At 35.1% G+C, this 15721-nt stretch overlaps 1 protein-coding gene across 1 annotated transcript in view; it reads left to right on the top strand.

Moving 5' to 3' along the window:
* LOC130049233 (uncharacterized) overlaps positions 1-11091 on the top strand; it is a 24274-nt gene extending 13183 nt beyond the window's left edge. Inside the window, exons 5-8 of the mRNA XM_056146600.1 lie at positions 3567-3587; positions 5544-5603; positions 7901-8346; positions 11065-11091. Coding sequence (XP_056002575.1) covers positions 3567-3587; positions 5544-5603; positions 7901-8346; positions 11065-11091 — 554 coding nt within the window. The remainder of the gene's footprint in view (positions 1-3566; positions 3588-5543; positions 5604-7900; positions 8347-11064) is intronic.
* Positions 11092-15721: the final 4630 nt, after the last annotated feature.

The following is a 15721-nucleotide window of genomic DNA, read 5'->3' on the forward strand; positions in this document are numbered from 1 at the left end:
TGATAGCTGATATTTTGATCATAAGTGAGATTATGATATTGTTTTGAAAATATGATGATACAAAATGTTCTAAAAGGAGAATTTCAGTGTGCCCCAGAGTATGTGAGAAGTGATATACATTACATGTCTATTATAAAAATGTCCAATACCTTTCAGTTTACAATCACATAATGGTAGGGAACTCTAAATATACAGATATTCTGAGCAGACATTTATAAGATATTTTTACACACTTGCGTGATTACACACACTTCCCAAAGTTAACAGGGAAAAAGATGCCGGAGTTCCTCATTGACAATATCTTCTGTGTTTGGATATCATTTATGAACCGCCTATCAATCTGGGCACAAATTTTGTTCATCTTTTACTGTTTTTAGTTCACCTGAGCTGAAATATCAATTGAGCTATTCTGATCACGTTTTGCCTGTCGTCTGTCTGTCCGTCTGTCCTTTTATCTTCTTCAGAAGCACTGGGCCAATTTAAATTAAACTTATATGCAAGCTTGTTCAAATGAAGGGTCATGCCCTTTCAATGGATACCTAATCATGAAAATGTAAAAATAGGTTTGGTCGTTTAAAAATCTTCTCAAAAACCATTGTGCTAGAAACGTTCGGATTTACATGACAGCTTTGTGATATAGTGCAAATGCAAGTTTACTAAAATCATAGTCCCCAAGGATAGGGTGGGACCACAGTAGGGGATCAAAATTTTACATACAAGTATGTAGGGAAAATGTTTAAAATCCTCTCGAGAACCTCTGGACCAAGAAGGTTCAATTTTACATGAAAACTTACTGATTTAGTGCAGATTCAATTTTGTTAAAATCATGGATCCGGGGGTAAGGTGGGGTCACATTGGGGATCAAAGTTTTACATACAAATATATTTGGAAACTCTTTAAAATCATCTTATCAAAAACTAGTGGACCAGAAAAGTTTATATGTACATGAATGCTTCCTGACATATTGCAGATTTAAGTTTGTTAAAATCATGGACCCTGGGGGTAGGGCTGGACCACAATATGGGATCAAAGTTTTACATACAAATATATAGGGGAAAATCGTCTCAAGAAAAACTCAGCCAGGAAAGTAGAAATTTACATGACAGCTCTCTGACAACTGCAGATTCAAATTTGCTGAAATCATGGCTTCCAGCCGTAGGGTAATATGGATATATAAAGAAAATCTTTAGAAATCTTGATTTGAAAAAAAATTACAGAGCCAGAAAAGTGGATATTTACATGAAAGCTTCCTGAAATAAAGTATATCCACATTTGTGCAATTCATAGTCACCGGGGGTAGGATGGGATGAAAGTTTCATTTAAGCTGATATATAGGAAAAATCTTTCAAACTATTTAAACCAACGTTTTCATATTTTGTATGTATATTTCGTATTGTAAGACAGTTATTGTCATATCACGATATTTAACCTTGTGATTTTTACCTCCGAGTTTGACATTCCTTTAAGAAATCATAACCTATTCGGAGCTATTTTATATGGGACTCTTATTAGGTCACCTGAGTCACTCAGGTGGTCTATTGCTATTGGTATGCGTCCGTCGTCATGCGTCGTCCGTTAACAACTTCTTCCCAGAAATTACTGGACCAATCTTGACCATATTTGGTATGTAGCATCTGTAGGTGAAGGAGAGAGGAAATTGTAAATTTCATGCCCCACCATAAAGAGTTTTAAATTTGGGATAAAAACTGTAAAATTGATGTATTTCTTTTAAAATATTCCTTACTTCTGGGTATCTAGCAGAGAATGTGAGTATTTAGTAATAGTGAGCAAGGAAGCTTTAACCAGAATTGTAAATTTCATGATCCCCGGGGTAGGGGATTTGGTCCCAGGGTGGGGCCAAACTTAGAATATAGTGTTATTGTGTAAAACACTTAAATAACATCTTCTTCAGTACTATTGATACTGAATTGAAACTAAATGGATATTTAGAAAGAGGAGATAGTCCTTTACTTAAGTTGAAAATTTGATGATACTAGGGTAGGGGTTCCGGTATCAGGGTGGGACCAAATTGGTTAGTTATTAAAAGAACTTCTTCTTGATAACTATCATTCCAATTCTTTTCAAATTTGGTATGAAGCATCTTTGGAACAAGGGGAACATTTTCAGGATTCCAGCAGTCTGGGCCTGCAGGACAAAAACTGACCAAAATTGACAAATTTTCAAAACTCTTCTTCTCTCGAACTGCACATGTGTAAGAAAAATTACATACATTGTGATGTAGAGCAGGAATGACTCTACCACAATTGTAAATTTCATGATCCGCGGGATAGGGGTTCTGACTCCCGTGTTGGGCCAAAATTGTTATATAGTGTTTATGTGTAAAACACTTAAAAAACACCTTGTTTAGTGCTATTGATTGTAAGTTGGAACTAAATGAATAGTTAGAAAGAGCAGGTATCCTTTACTAAAGTTGTAAAGTTGTTGATACCAGGGATAGGGGTTTTGATATCAGGGTGGGGACAAAATGATCAGTTATTAAATGCGTTAACAGTAGAAATTTCTAACTTCTTCTTGATGAAAAGTGAAGATAACGAACAGTGATCAATCTCATAACTATCATTCCAATTCTTTTCAAATTTGGTATGAAGCATCTTTGGAAGAAGGGGAACATAAATTGTAAATTTTAGAATTCCTACACCCCACCCTGGGGCGGGACAAAGACTGCCCAAAATTGACCAAATTTCAAAAATTGTCTCTAGAACCACACATGTGTAATAAAAACTAAATGCATTGTGATGTAGAGCTGGAAGGCTTCTACCAGTATTGTGAATTTCATGGTCCTCGGGGTAGGGGTTCTGATTCCAGGGTGGGGGCAAACTTGGTATATAGTGTTTAAGTATAAAACACTTAAATAGCATCTCCTGTAGTGTTACTGATACTAAATTGAAACTAAATGAATATTTATGAAGAGCAGGTAGTCCTTACCAAAATTGTAAATTTGAAGATTCCCAGAGTAGGGGTTCTCATCCCGGGATGGGACCATACTTAGGATATAGTATTTAGGTGTAAGTTTGCTTATACGGTATAAAATCTAAATGGATACTTAGGAATAGTTGAAAAGGATGTACAAAAAATGGTGAATTTCACAGCCGAGGGTTTTGACTCCATGATGGGTCCAAATTAGACATATCTTCTAATGTTAAAAATCTATCATATTATGTCAATTCTGTCATCAGTTTATGAAAGTATGAGGGCATTAAAGTGTTAAGAATACATCCTGATTTGTACTATTTCTGAATATTAGAATTTAGCTTAGATATTCAGAGCAGGATTCTTTTTTTGGTTTTTTTGGAATCCATAGTCCTTGGGAGCAGTGATACTTTTTCACTAGTATTCAGGCGAAAGATAAGGTCTGTGGATTTCTTGTTTTTGTACATAGATTCATTTTGTGAAGTTTGCCCTTTTGACTTTGATTTGGGAGTTTGACCTACTTTTTAAAAAGTTTACTTATTCAATGTCTCCCGACCTATCTAAGATAGATCTTTCATATTTTGTCTATATATGTCTTATCGCAATGCCTTTTATTTTGATTTCTTTATTTCTAGGAAGAGATGAAGAAACCCCGCGTAAGTATTATTCTATTCAGATTATAGTTCAATTTTAGCTGTAACACACAAATTGATTGGCTGAGAGCACTGAAAGAAATAGTTAATACATGTATTGTATAATGTAACTTGGTATGAGGACACGTCCCCGTGACAACCATGATGGGTATTCTTTTTTCTCTTTTTTTTTATACTTTGTTGCACTATTAAGTTATTAGGCTTCTATGAAACTGAAAATCAACGAAATTAAATGTGCACATTAAAATACTTTTGCTAGAAAATTTATTTTCTCAACAAGTAACACTACACAAATTATTAACGATCAAATTTCAATACAAACTCTGATACAACGATATCACACGCAAAATAATGGTATATCAAGTATTTGCAAATTTTGCTCCTTCAATTTAAAATATATTTCTACTTGGGAGTATATTGCTTGATTCGCTCATCAATGCATAATACGTCATGCTTTGCAAAATGAATGAGATGACATCACGTCAAATCGACTGACATGTGGGTCGCTATCTGTGAATTGCTCACATGATTTACTGTGTCAGTTTTAATTGGCGACAATGCTACACATAATAATGTAATTTAAACCTTTTATCAAACAAAAATTCACAAATCATGTTATCGCAAATCATATTGCATTTTCTGGTACATGCTCCTGTTATGCGAATCAAGATGGCTTCCTTCTCAGTTGATATTTCGTTGGTATGTTGCTAAGCAAATCCTTGCGCGTTGCATGTACTTTCTATAGTTATCAGTTTTTGTATGTAGTTTTGTCTTTTTGCATTATGAATAAGTAGATTATAATAAGCGTTACAAGTTAAATCACATTGTATTTCATAGGTCAAAAGTAGCCTCAGTCTTTATTTTTTTCAAAAATGTACTTAGAACAAGAAATTTAAGAATATTATCCCTGACTTGAAGTACACGTCATAGTCTGGACTTGTTATAAGATGACGCAATGAGAATGTCGATGAAAGTTGAAGATAAACAACAGTGATCAATCTCACAACTCTTTTTAAGAAATACACAATAGAGAGTTGGGCATAGACAGGCCCCTGGATATACCAGAGGTGGGATCATATGCCTAGGATGAGTAAGCATCCTCTGTCGGTCGGTCAAAACCGCCGTGAGCCCTAAATCTTGATCAGGTAAGCGAGCTAATCCGTAATCAGAATCCGTGTGCCACGACAGGCCTAACAATTAAAATGAAAACGCCAGACATCATCTAATCCAATGGACAGGTTGTAATGACAAAATAGAACATCATAACAACCATGGAATTTACTGACTTTATACAAAACTCTTAAACTCCTTTAACATGAACTTACTTGTCAGTAGCCATGCCTCAATATCGTGTGTATGTCTCTCAACTTATTCAATACTATAGGTCTTCTGTGTATGATCAGTTTTGAAATTAATGCATACTGGGTTTCATCGATTTCATTTGAAGTCATCATTTTTAAAATTATATGGTTGTTATAACCGCCTAATTTGCGAATACAACCTGTCGTTGGGTCTAATGCTATCTGGCGTGTTTCATACTAATGGTTAGGCCGTTCTTTGCACCCTGATTTGACTACGGGTTGTTCCAATTATCTGATCAAGATATAAAATTCACAGCGGATGTGACCAGTACATAGGGGAGGGTTTCTCATCATAAACACTTTATCCCACCTCTGGTATGTCCAGGGGCCCATGTTTGCCTTACTCTTGCTTTTGTGTTCTTTATAGGATTGATGAGATTGATCACAGCTCCTTATTTTCACTTTTCTTTGAAAATACTTAAAGATAGTATATAAATAATATTATTGTAAGCTGAATGTATAGTCATAATGTTATTCAAGGGATGAGATATACATTGTATACAGTCGTACACTGATCTTATGAAATTTATATCCAATGATATTTATCAAATGCAGATTAATTTCCATCAGCCAGTAATGAAATGTTATTATTTTCTAGTTTTTGAATTAACCAACGAAACAGGAAATAAAACGGCAGAAAATAGCAATTCTCCTGCAGGTAAGTTTTCGTTTCTGATATCATTTTAGATAATTCCTAGCCGTTTTCTTAAAATAAGTGATTCAATGCGTAACATAGCTAAATCGATATGTTCTGCGTAGAGTCTGTTTCTAAACGGAAATAAGCTACTCACTCATATGAAGATGTTACAGGAATGTCAACAGTTATTTCTTAAGTCCGCAGGGTCCATAGGGGATCCTTACTCATCCAGACCCCGCCTCTAGTTTTTCATGAGGTCCATGTTTGCCCTTTTCTTAATTTTGTATTATTTTTTAGGATTTCTGAGATTTATTGATATTTGTTATCTTTTTCTATTCATTTTGGAGACTACATGGTCATTACAATTATCGTATTTGCAAATACAACTTGCCATCAGGACGAATGTTGTATGATGTGTCGTATAGCAATGGTAAAGACGTATTTGACAATGAACTTCTCATGTTTGCGTATAAAGATATGTATTATAAGGTTCACAGTGTAATTGGTCAACAGGAGTTGCTTACTCCTCCTCTGTAATTTATCTCTCTTCTTGTTTTTGCAATTGTTTGTGTTTATCCTGCTTTCAAATTTACATTATGTACGATTTATGACGTTGTATATTGTTGAATGTCGCTGATCCACGCACAAGTACTCTGAATCCAGTAAGTGTTCTACCAAGCCCATATCTCTGCTCTTCACAACAATATTACCAACTGTGAAGGAGAAACTTCAAACTCACTGTGCGACTACATATGCCTGAAGTGGTGTTAATCAAATGTGGATTCTAAAAAATTGAAAAAGAATTTTAGTAAACTTTAAATCACAAAACTTTTTTCCAAATCAATAAGATCAAAATCTATGACTTTTCAACGCTTTACACGACCATTCCTCACGATAAATTAAAGACTAGATTTTTAACATCATAGACAGTTGCTTCTTCAACAGAAATGGAAAATGGAAACATTCATATCTAGTGATCATCCAAAAAATTACTTTGTTAAACACCACTCTGATTCCACGCACAAGTACTCTGAAGTTGAAATGAAAAATATGCTAGAATTCCTCATTGACAATATCTTCGTGGTCTTTGGTGATTAGGCCTACAAACAGTCTGTTGGAATTCCCATGGGCACGAACTGTGCTCCTTTGTTAGCTGACCTGTTTCTATATTCGTATAAAGCAGAGTTTTTTCAAACACTTCTACGTGAGAAAAAGCAATATCTTCTTGTTGCCTTCAATTCGACATTTAGATATATCGATGACGTTTTGTCTATTAACAATAATAACTTTCATTCATATGTCGATTCGATATATCCCTGTGAGCTCGAAATAAAATACACTACAGAGTCGTCCACTTCTGCTTCATACTTAGATATTTTACTGAAAGTAGACATTAACCGCAAACTGAAAACTCAACTGTATGACAAACGGGATGATTTCAGCTTCTCCATCGTCAACTCTCTGTGCTTGTGTGGCAATGTTCCTTTATAACCTGCATATGGTGTTTGTATCTCTCAACTGATTCGGGTGACAATAGCTTGTTCTGCGTATAGTCAGTTTTTAAATCAAGGCAATCTGCTGACAGACAGGTTGATGGTACGGGAGTTTCGGCGGTCTTGGTTGGGGTCGGCGTTTCGCGGGTTCTGTGGTTGTTATGGAGATCTAGTTCGTCGATAAAGCCTGTCGTTTGGTTGGGTGCTGTCTGGTGTGCTTCGTGCTGATTGTTGGGTCGTTCTTGGGACGCTGGTTTTGACTGCAGATGACTCCGTTCGGGATACAGGGCTCGCGACAGGTGTGGCTGATCGGCGGGGGTGCTTCTTCCTCATGGGCGCCTGATTCCACCTCTGGTGGAATCAGGGGTTCGTGTTTGCCCAACTATCTATTTTGTATTGCTTATAAGAGTTATGAGATTGATCACTATTCGTTATTTTCACCTTTCATAAGCAAATTTGTTGATGTTTTTTCTAGCTTTTACAAGTTTTTGCATTCAAAATTTGATAATTTTACATTTTATAAAAAGAAAACCTGAATTATTGCGATAAACTGTCAATAGAATATTTACTTAAATTGAATAGGAAAAGTATATCTCAGAAACAAGAGGTTCTGTCTAAGACTCGTCCTATGCTGTTAATCTTGTTCCCTCGGTGAAATCTACCCTAAACTCATACTAATGGAGGAAGCTCCAAGTTACATAATAATTATATGGTGGTCCATGTACATTACTTTTTAAAATCATTTATTTCCATCAATTTCTCGAGTCTTTCAATTTAATTTAACTCGGTGTAACAAATTCATGCATTCAATTCTTTAATTCTTAGGAAATGGAGGACAAACGGAGTCTTTACAAACAGAGCCTGATAACACACGTAGTAATAAAAATGGAAAAAATAAGCCTAATGCATTACATGAAGCCTGCAACAATGCAAAACTTGAAATTTTTAAGCATTGTATCCAAACATACCCTGACCTTCTACACAATGTTGATAATGATGGATGGAATGCTGCTCTATACGCCGCTCGGGGAGGAAACGTTAAAATTCTACAATTACTGACAAATAATGAAGTAGACGTCAAACATAAAAACAATGATGGCTGGAACATTCTTCATGTGGCTTGTGTAAACTCTAACGTAGAGATGAGTCGTTCTATCATCCAAACATACCCTGACCTTCTACAGAATGTAGATAATGATGGATGGAATGCTGCTCTACACGCCGCTCGGGGAGGAAACGTTAAAATTCTAGAACTACTGGCAAACAATGAAGTAGACGTCAAACATAAAAACAATGATGGCTGGAACATTCTTCACGTGGCTTATGTAATGTCTAACCTAGAAATGAGCCGTTATATCATCCAAACATACCCTGACCTTCTACACAATGTAGATAATGCTGGATGGAATGCTGCTCTACACACCGCTCGAGGAGGAAACGTTAAAATTCTACAACTACTGGCAAACAATGAAGTAGACGTCAAACATAAAGACAATAATGGCTGGAACATTCTGAACGTGGCTTGTGTAAACTCTAACTTAAAGATGAGTCGCTATATCATCCAAACATACCCTGAATTTCTACACAATGTTGATAATTATGGATGGAATGCTGCTCTACACGCTGCGAAAGGAGGAAATGTCAAAATTCTACAACTACTGGCAAACAATGAAGTAGACGTCAAACATAAAGACGATGATGGCTGGAACATTCTTCACGTGGCTTGTGTAAACTCTAACTTAGAGATGAGTCGTTATATTATCCAAACATACCCTGACCTTCTACACAATGTTGATAATGATGGATGGAATTCTGCTCTACACGCTGCTCGAGAGGAAATGTTAAGATTCTACAACTACTGTTAGATAATGAAGTAGACGTCAAACATAAAACAAATGATGACTTTAACATTCTTCACGTGGCTTGCGTAGAGTCTAACCTAAAAATGAACCGTTATATCATCCAAACATACCCTGACCTTCTACACAATGTTGATAATGCTGGATGGAATGCTGCTCTACACGCCGCTCGAGGATGAAACGTTAAAATTCTACAACTACTGGCAAACAATGAAGTAGACGTCAAACATAAAAACAATGATGGCTGGAACATTCTTCACGTGGCTTGTGTAATTTCTAACCTAGAAATGAGCCGTTATATCATCCAAACATACCCTGACCTTCTACACAATGTAGATAATGCTGGATGGAATGCTGCTCTACACGCCGCTCGAGGAGGAAACGTTAAAATTCTAGAACTACTGGCAATCAATGAAGTAGACGTCAAACATAAAGACAATAATGGCTGGAACATTCTGAACGTGGCTTGTGTAAACTCTAACTTAAAGATGAGTCGCTATATCATCCAAACATACCCTGAATTTCTACACAATGTAGATAATTATGGATGGAATGCTGCTCTACACGCTGCGAAAGGAGGAAATGTCAAAATTCTACAACTACTGGCAAACAATGAAGTAGACGTCAAACATAAAGACAATGATGGCTGGAACATTCTTCACGTGGCTTGTGTAAACTCTAACTTAAAGATGAGTCGCTATATCATCCAAACATACCCTGACCTTCTACACAATGTAGATAATGATGGATGGAATGCTGCTCTACACGCTGCTCAAGCAGGAAATGTTAAAATTCTACAATTACTGGCAAATAATGAATTAGACGTCAAACATAAAAACAATGCTGGCTGGAACATTCTTCACGTGGCTTGTGTAAACTCTAACTTAGAGATGAGTCGTTATATTATCCAAACATACCCTGACCTTCTACACAATGTTGATAATGATGGATGGAATTCTGCTCTACACGCTGCTCGAGCAGGAAATGTTAAGATTCTACAACTACTGTTAGATAATGAAGTAGACGTCAAACATAAAACAAATGATGACTTTAACATTCTTCACGTGGCTTGCGTAGAGTCTAACCTAGACATGAACCGTTATATCATCCAAACATACCCTGACCTTCTACACAATGTAGATAATTATGAATGGAATGCTGCTCTACACGCCGCTCGAGGAGGAAACGTTAACATTCTACAACTACTGGTAGATAATGAAGTAGACGTCAAACATAAAAACAATAATGGCTGGAACATTCTTCACGTGGCTTGTGTAAACTCTAACTTAGAGATGAGTCGTTATATCATCCAAACATACCCTAACCTTCTACACAGTGTTAGCAGTAATCGATGGAATGCTGCTCTACACGCCGCTCGAGGAGGAAACGTTAAAATTCTACAACTACTGGCAAACAATGAAGTAGACGTCAAACATAAAAACAATGATGGTTGGAACATTCTTCACGTGGCTTGTGTAATGTCTAACCTAGAAATGAGCCGTTATATCATCCAAACATACCCTGACCTTCTACACAATGTAGATAATGCTGGATGGAATGCTGCTCTACACGCCGCTCGAGCAGGAAACGTTAAAATTCTAGAACTACTGGCAAACAATGAAGTAGACGTCAAACATAAAAACAATAATGGCTGGAACATTCTTCACGTGGCTTATGTAAACTCTAACTTAGAGATGATTCGTTATATCATCCAAACATACCCTGACCTTCTACACGATGTAGATAATGCTGGACGGAATGCTGCTCTATACGCCGCTCGAGGAGGAAACGTTAAAATTCAATAACTACTGGCAGGTAATGCAGTAGCGGTCAAACATGAAAATAATGACGGCTAAAACATTCTTCACGTGTCATGTATTTACTCTTAACTTAGACATAAGTCGTTATATCATCCAAACAAACCCTGACCTTCTACAAAGTGTAGATGATGATGGATGTAATGCTGTTCTACACGCCGCTCGAGGAGGAAACGTTAAGATTCTGCAACTGCTTCCAGATCATGGTGTGAAAACATAAACCGAAATTTGGAATTTGGAGTGTGTAATGTGAAGCCCATGTTTGTAGAAAAAAGTAATAACAATGTGAAAATTGTCTTCTCTTTTATTGAAGAATGTAAAATTTGCTCTGAGGGCATGACGTATCATGGAAGCACATATACTATAGCGTCGTACATCAAGTTGATCATACTCAGAATTGAGTGACGTTTTCGCTTGAGATAGATTTACAGTTGGGTCTAGTTCTTTTCTTTGAACTCTTAGAGGCATTCTATGTAGGCATTAAAATTTTCAACATAGGGATGGATAGGTAACCTCACCGATTTTTCTGAAATTTGGCATATAGTGATTATTTGAAACATCCTCATGGAATCTTGTACCAAAATTCGTAACTGGGGTACCATTGCCCTGGTGAGAAGAACACCTTGAAAATAGTTCCCAAGATGCTTAGAAATGCTGGGTTTTGGCCTATTTTTGATTAAACATAAATAAATTTTACAGGTGTACAAATTTTTCTATTGTTTGCTTAAAGATTAGAATAAGCATAACAAGTACATCATACAACATCAATAAATCAATATTGGATTACCTGAAGTTAAAAACTCAATGTATTGGTGTTTTGACTATTTTTGAAAAATCAATTTTAAGCCATTTTATAACATCATTTACAGTAAAACAAAACAACATACATCTATGAAAGTTATATATGATTTAAAGGTCATAGGAGACGGTTTTTAACAATACGTTTTCTCTCCATAATTATCAACTTTGTTTCATAGACTCCTCATAAAAATACTTTTTTGATATTAAAAACTATATTAACCCGAAGAAATTGAAGTGCAAAGGTAATCGGAATAGAAAATCATTACCCGATTATCGATCCTGATTTCCTGAATTTGTGACGTCATAAGAGACCACACTCAGATTTGCGAATCAAAACAAAAGCACATCCATGGACGATTTATTCGCAACTGGAGGCGTTTTTGAATGGGGAACCATAGTTTGTATACAAGGATATCACTTTGAACTCATAATTAATGCAAATACCAGCCACATCGACGATTTTTCATCGGAGGACGAACAAGAAGATTGATCAAGATCCTATTTATTCCGTATCGTTTGAAATGATACTGACAGGTTAATTAACGATAAATGTATGATAATTTCAGAGTACATTCTCAGACGACAATAAGAGAAATATAGATAGTTATTACTTGGGCTTTCTAACCCCATGCAGACACAGCGACGCAGCATCGTTTTTTCCAAGGGTGTGTGTGTGTGGGGGGGGGGGGTGAAGGTTGACTGATAATAACTTAAGGTAGGCACCCCCTCATCCCCTTTGGTTTTATGTGCTTAAAGTTCCACCCTGACTCGGATATATTTTATAGCCAGATCGAAATTTCCTTTACACACATCGTGAGCGCCGTTTTTTAAATTTATTTTTATAGGATTTTTACAAGTATCGTGTACAGCTATTTTAGTTTAACAGGTGAATCTAATAAACATAAATGGCTTTAACATTCTTTTACAATAAAATTTGCGACATAAGGGCCTATATGAAGAATAATTACCATCACATTAGCCGCTATAAAGGCTCTTTCTTGCGTATAATGGTTGGAAATGGAAGTAAGAGGAAGAACGAAATCGTCGGAAACTATGTTTAGTTGTCACACATCAGGCAGTCAAATGGATACAAGAGAACGTAGAAAAAAGAATAATCTGCTTAATTTATCAATGGCTAACATTCTCATTTAAACAAAATAAATTTATCGAGCTTTAATTCTTGAATGTTGATTCATTCAACCGACCGGTTGTTCAAAATACTCGGCCTATAACGTTATTGTTTGTTAAATTTTTTTTACCCTAATAAGGAAATCAACGTGCAAATTAGTGCTTCATTTAAAGAAGAAAAAAAGTAATCCCACAACTCTTGCATGACCGTAAAAAATGGTTTATTTCACCTGATATAAAAACTTGTAATTTCAACATGCTCCACCATTTGCTTTGAACATTCTTTTTGAAACAGAAAAGAAGGGGGGGGTCTGATAATGCAACTTTCAACATTATTTACTTTGTATTCAGAGAGAAAAATTCTGATCAGAAGAGCTTCATATAACTATTTCATAGACAAATTTCATTTCTAAACAAATCAGATCATGTTTATACTAAATTATGCAGTTCTAACTATTTTCGACTACAGACCATCTGCAAGCACGGCGAAGTCGAGAAAATCCTGCAAAACGTTGACTATATATATAATGACGGTAGACTACACGTTGGTTTGTAGCCTAGTCGGAAATAGTTAGAACTGCATCTGGTCGAAGATTTAATTTCATAAACCCATTAGTTTTTGCCAAACTAGAGTGAATACAATACCGAAACTGATCCTCATCAACCCCCGTAATCGCGTAAAATGATTGTCAAACAACTTCGAGTTCTGTGTTCTCGGTGTAGATTTCACACCCAAGTCTTTCTGAACGTTGGATCATTTAGACAAAAGTATATAGAAATACCTGACTTGCTACAATTACAGTTGAATGTAAGCACATTGAACATTTTGACGGCTAAAACCCGCAGTTGTTAGTGTAAACAAATACACATTTGCGTCAGGCTGGTCTCTTTTGACGTCATCAAGCAAGGGAGATAAGCCATGTTACTATTTTGATACTTCACACCACGGCAACATTTGACGGTCTGTAGCGCCTGTTACCTTACGATTTTTTTCTGAATGACTTCTTTACATATGTTAAGTAATTAAAGAAGAACACATTTTCGTGCAAAACAATTTTTTTTTTTTTTAAAAATCGTCTCCTATGACCTTTAATTGATCCCTTTATGTATAAATAAAAAAACCAATGTCTTATTTTGCTAATTAAAATCATATAGCTTAAAAAATGTGTTGCCTTGGTAATATGACAAATCTCATGATCTGAATATATGGGTCACATTTCAATATTTTATATAATATCCTTCAATTTGAAATAAACAATGATGCATATTACGTACTCTCCTGTTATGAAATATTTCATTTGCCATAGGAACCATATTTCAGTATTTCATCACAAAGTTTTGTTAAATAAACTAGTATGATTGTTTGTAATGTAAAACTTATACGGTACCAATTTAGATGCACCAGATGCGCATTTCGACAAATAATGTCTCTTCAGTGATGCTCAACCGAAATGTTTGAAATCCAAAAGCATTGCATGTCTGCTTATTACCATGTTATAGTGTAAACTATCTCACTATCATATTATGTTTGAACATATAAATTAATGTACAAATGACTGCTTGAATTGGAGATAACAATGATGAGTTATTGTGTTACCATAACAACCATTTTATAAGATATATGATTCCTTTTAATTTTGAAGAAAAATGCTAACTATAAAACTGATTTGTGTCAGGAAGCAGAAACGTGCGTGCCTATTTGTTATGTGAAAGTGTTCTGTTATAATCTTAATCATTCCTTTAAAGTACTTTTTTTTATAATTTCCATGGATTTGTCATACATGTAAGCTGATGTTGCAAACATTTATAAAATCTTGAAATCGAAAGGCATTGGTAGAAGATATACTTGATATGAAAATGAAATGTTATGAATGTGTTTGAATTGCATTATACTTTGTATCGAATGTAATTTTGACTTTATACATTATAAGATTAGATATTTATCTATAGGTCTTCCCGGTAAAAGCATTATATGACTCTCTTTAAAGCTGTATGGTCCGAATTACAATTTTTTCCATCTCGTAAAAACGCTATTAAATCATTGCACGTATGTAGTTATGATACTGTACGACATATCATAAATTATTTCACCTGTTTTAACCCAAATAATTTGATTTTAAATCGATGTTTACAAATAACTGCGTCATTGCCATTTCAAGTGACAGTCACATGACCAGTTCAAACTTTCAGATCATCTGTGTAAAGCTGTGTATTTTGTTATAACAGTGTCATACCATAAGTTTAATAGAAATAAAAATATCAAATACCTCTTAGTAATGTTTTTGTTTTACGCTCTTTCAGCCTTAAAACTAGACAGTTGCGTATGAGTTAATACATCATGTTGGGATTCCCCTAACGCGCGTGGGTCTATTTATAGACGTCTATTATGGGATGATTTATATATGTAGCCACTATATTTACTTTCTAAATAATATTCTCACTGTTTTCTTTTACATACAGATGTTTTCAAGCACATAATTAAGGGAAAGTTAATAACTTTATAAAGTAATTAATCTGCTTTAAAGTAATTATGTACAAAAATAATACATGAACATCGGGTCATACAGCTTTAACCGTTTAAATTCAATAATTAGAAAGGGGAAAATATGACAAAAAAATATGTTACTATGGAAACGATAGGACCAGCAACCACAATCATTGAAAACAATTCAATGTACTTCAGTAAGTTGATTTTATAATATTATAAAGTTATCTTTGTATTCATAGGCTGGCTACAATATACTAATTAAGAAAGAATTCAATTTGTAGTTTAGTTGCTATGTTGGTTATTTAGATCTCTTTTCATTTACATCAACAAAGTATTTTACCTAATTATACTCAGTTAAGTCAGTTTTGACCAGATATAGTCCCAAAAGTCCTGTTATAAAAATGTTGGTAATCTGACTGTTTTGTCTCCATGGAAACATTAAATAGGGACTGTAGCAGCTACATGAAACTGTAGTATATCAATGATTGGGTATGCATGCTTTTCCCAACATTTTCTTGACATTGATTTTTATCAGCTACCCACATTCTGAACA

This window comes from Ostrea edulis, chromosome 1, assembly GCF_947568905.1.
Source record: "Ostrea edulis chromosome 1, xbOstEdul1.1, whole genome shotgun sequence".
Lineage (NCBI taxonomy): Eukaryota > Metazoa > Mollusca > Bivalvia > Ostreida > Ostreidae > Ostrea > Ostrea edulis.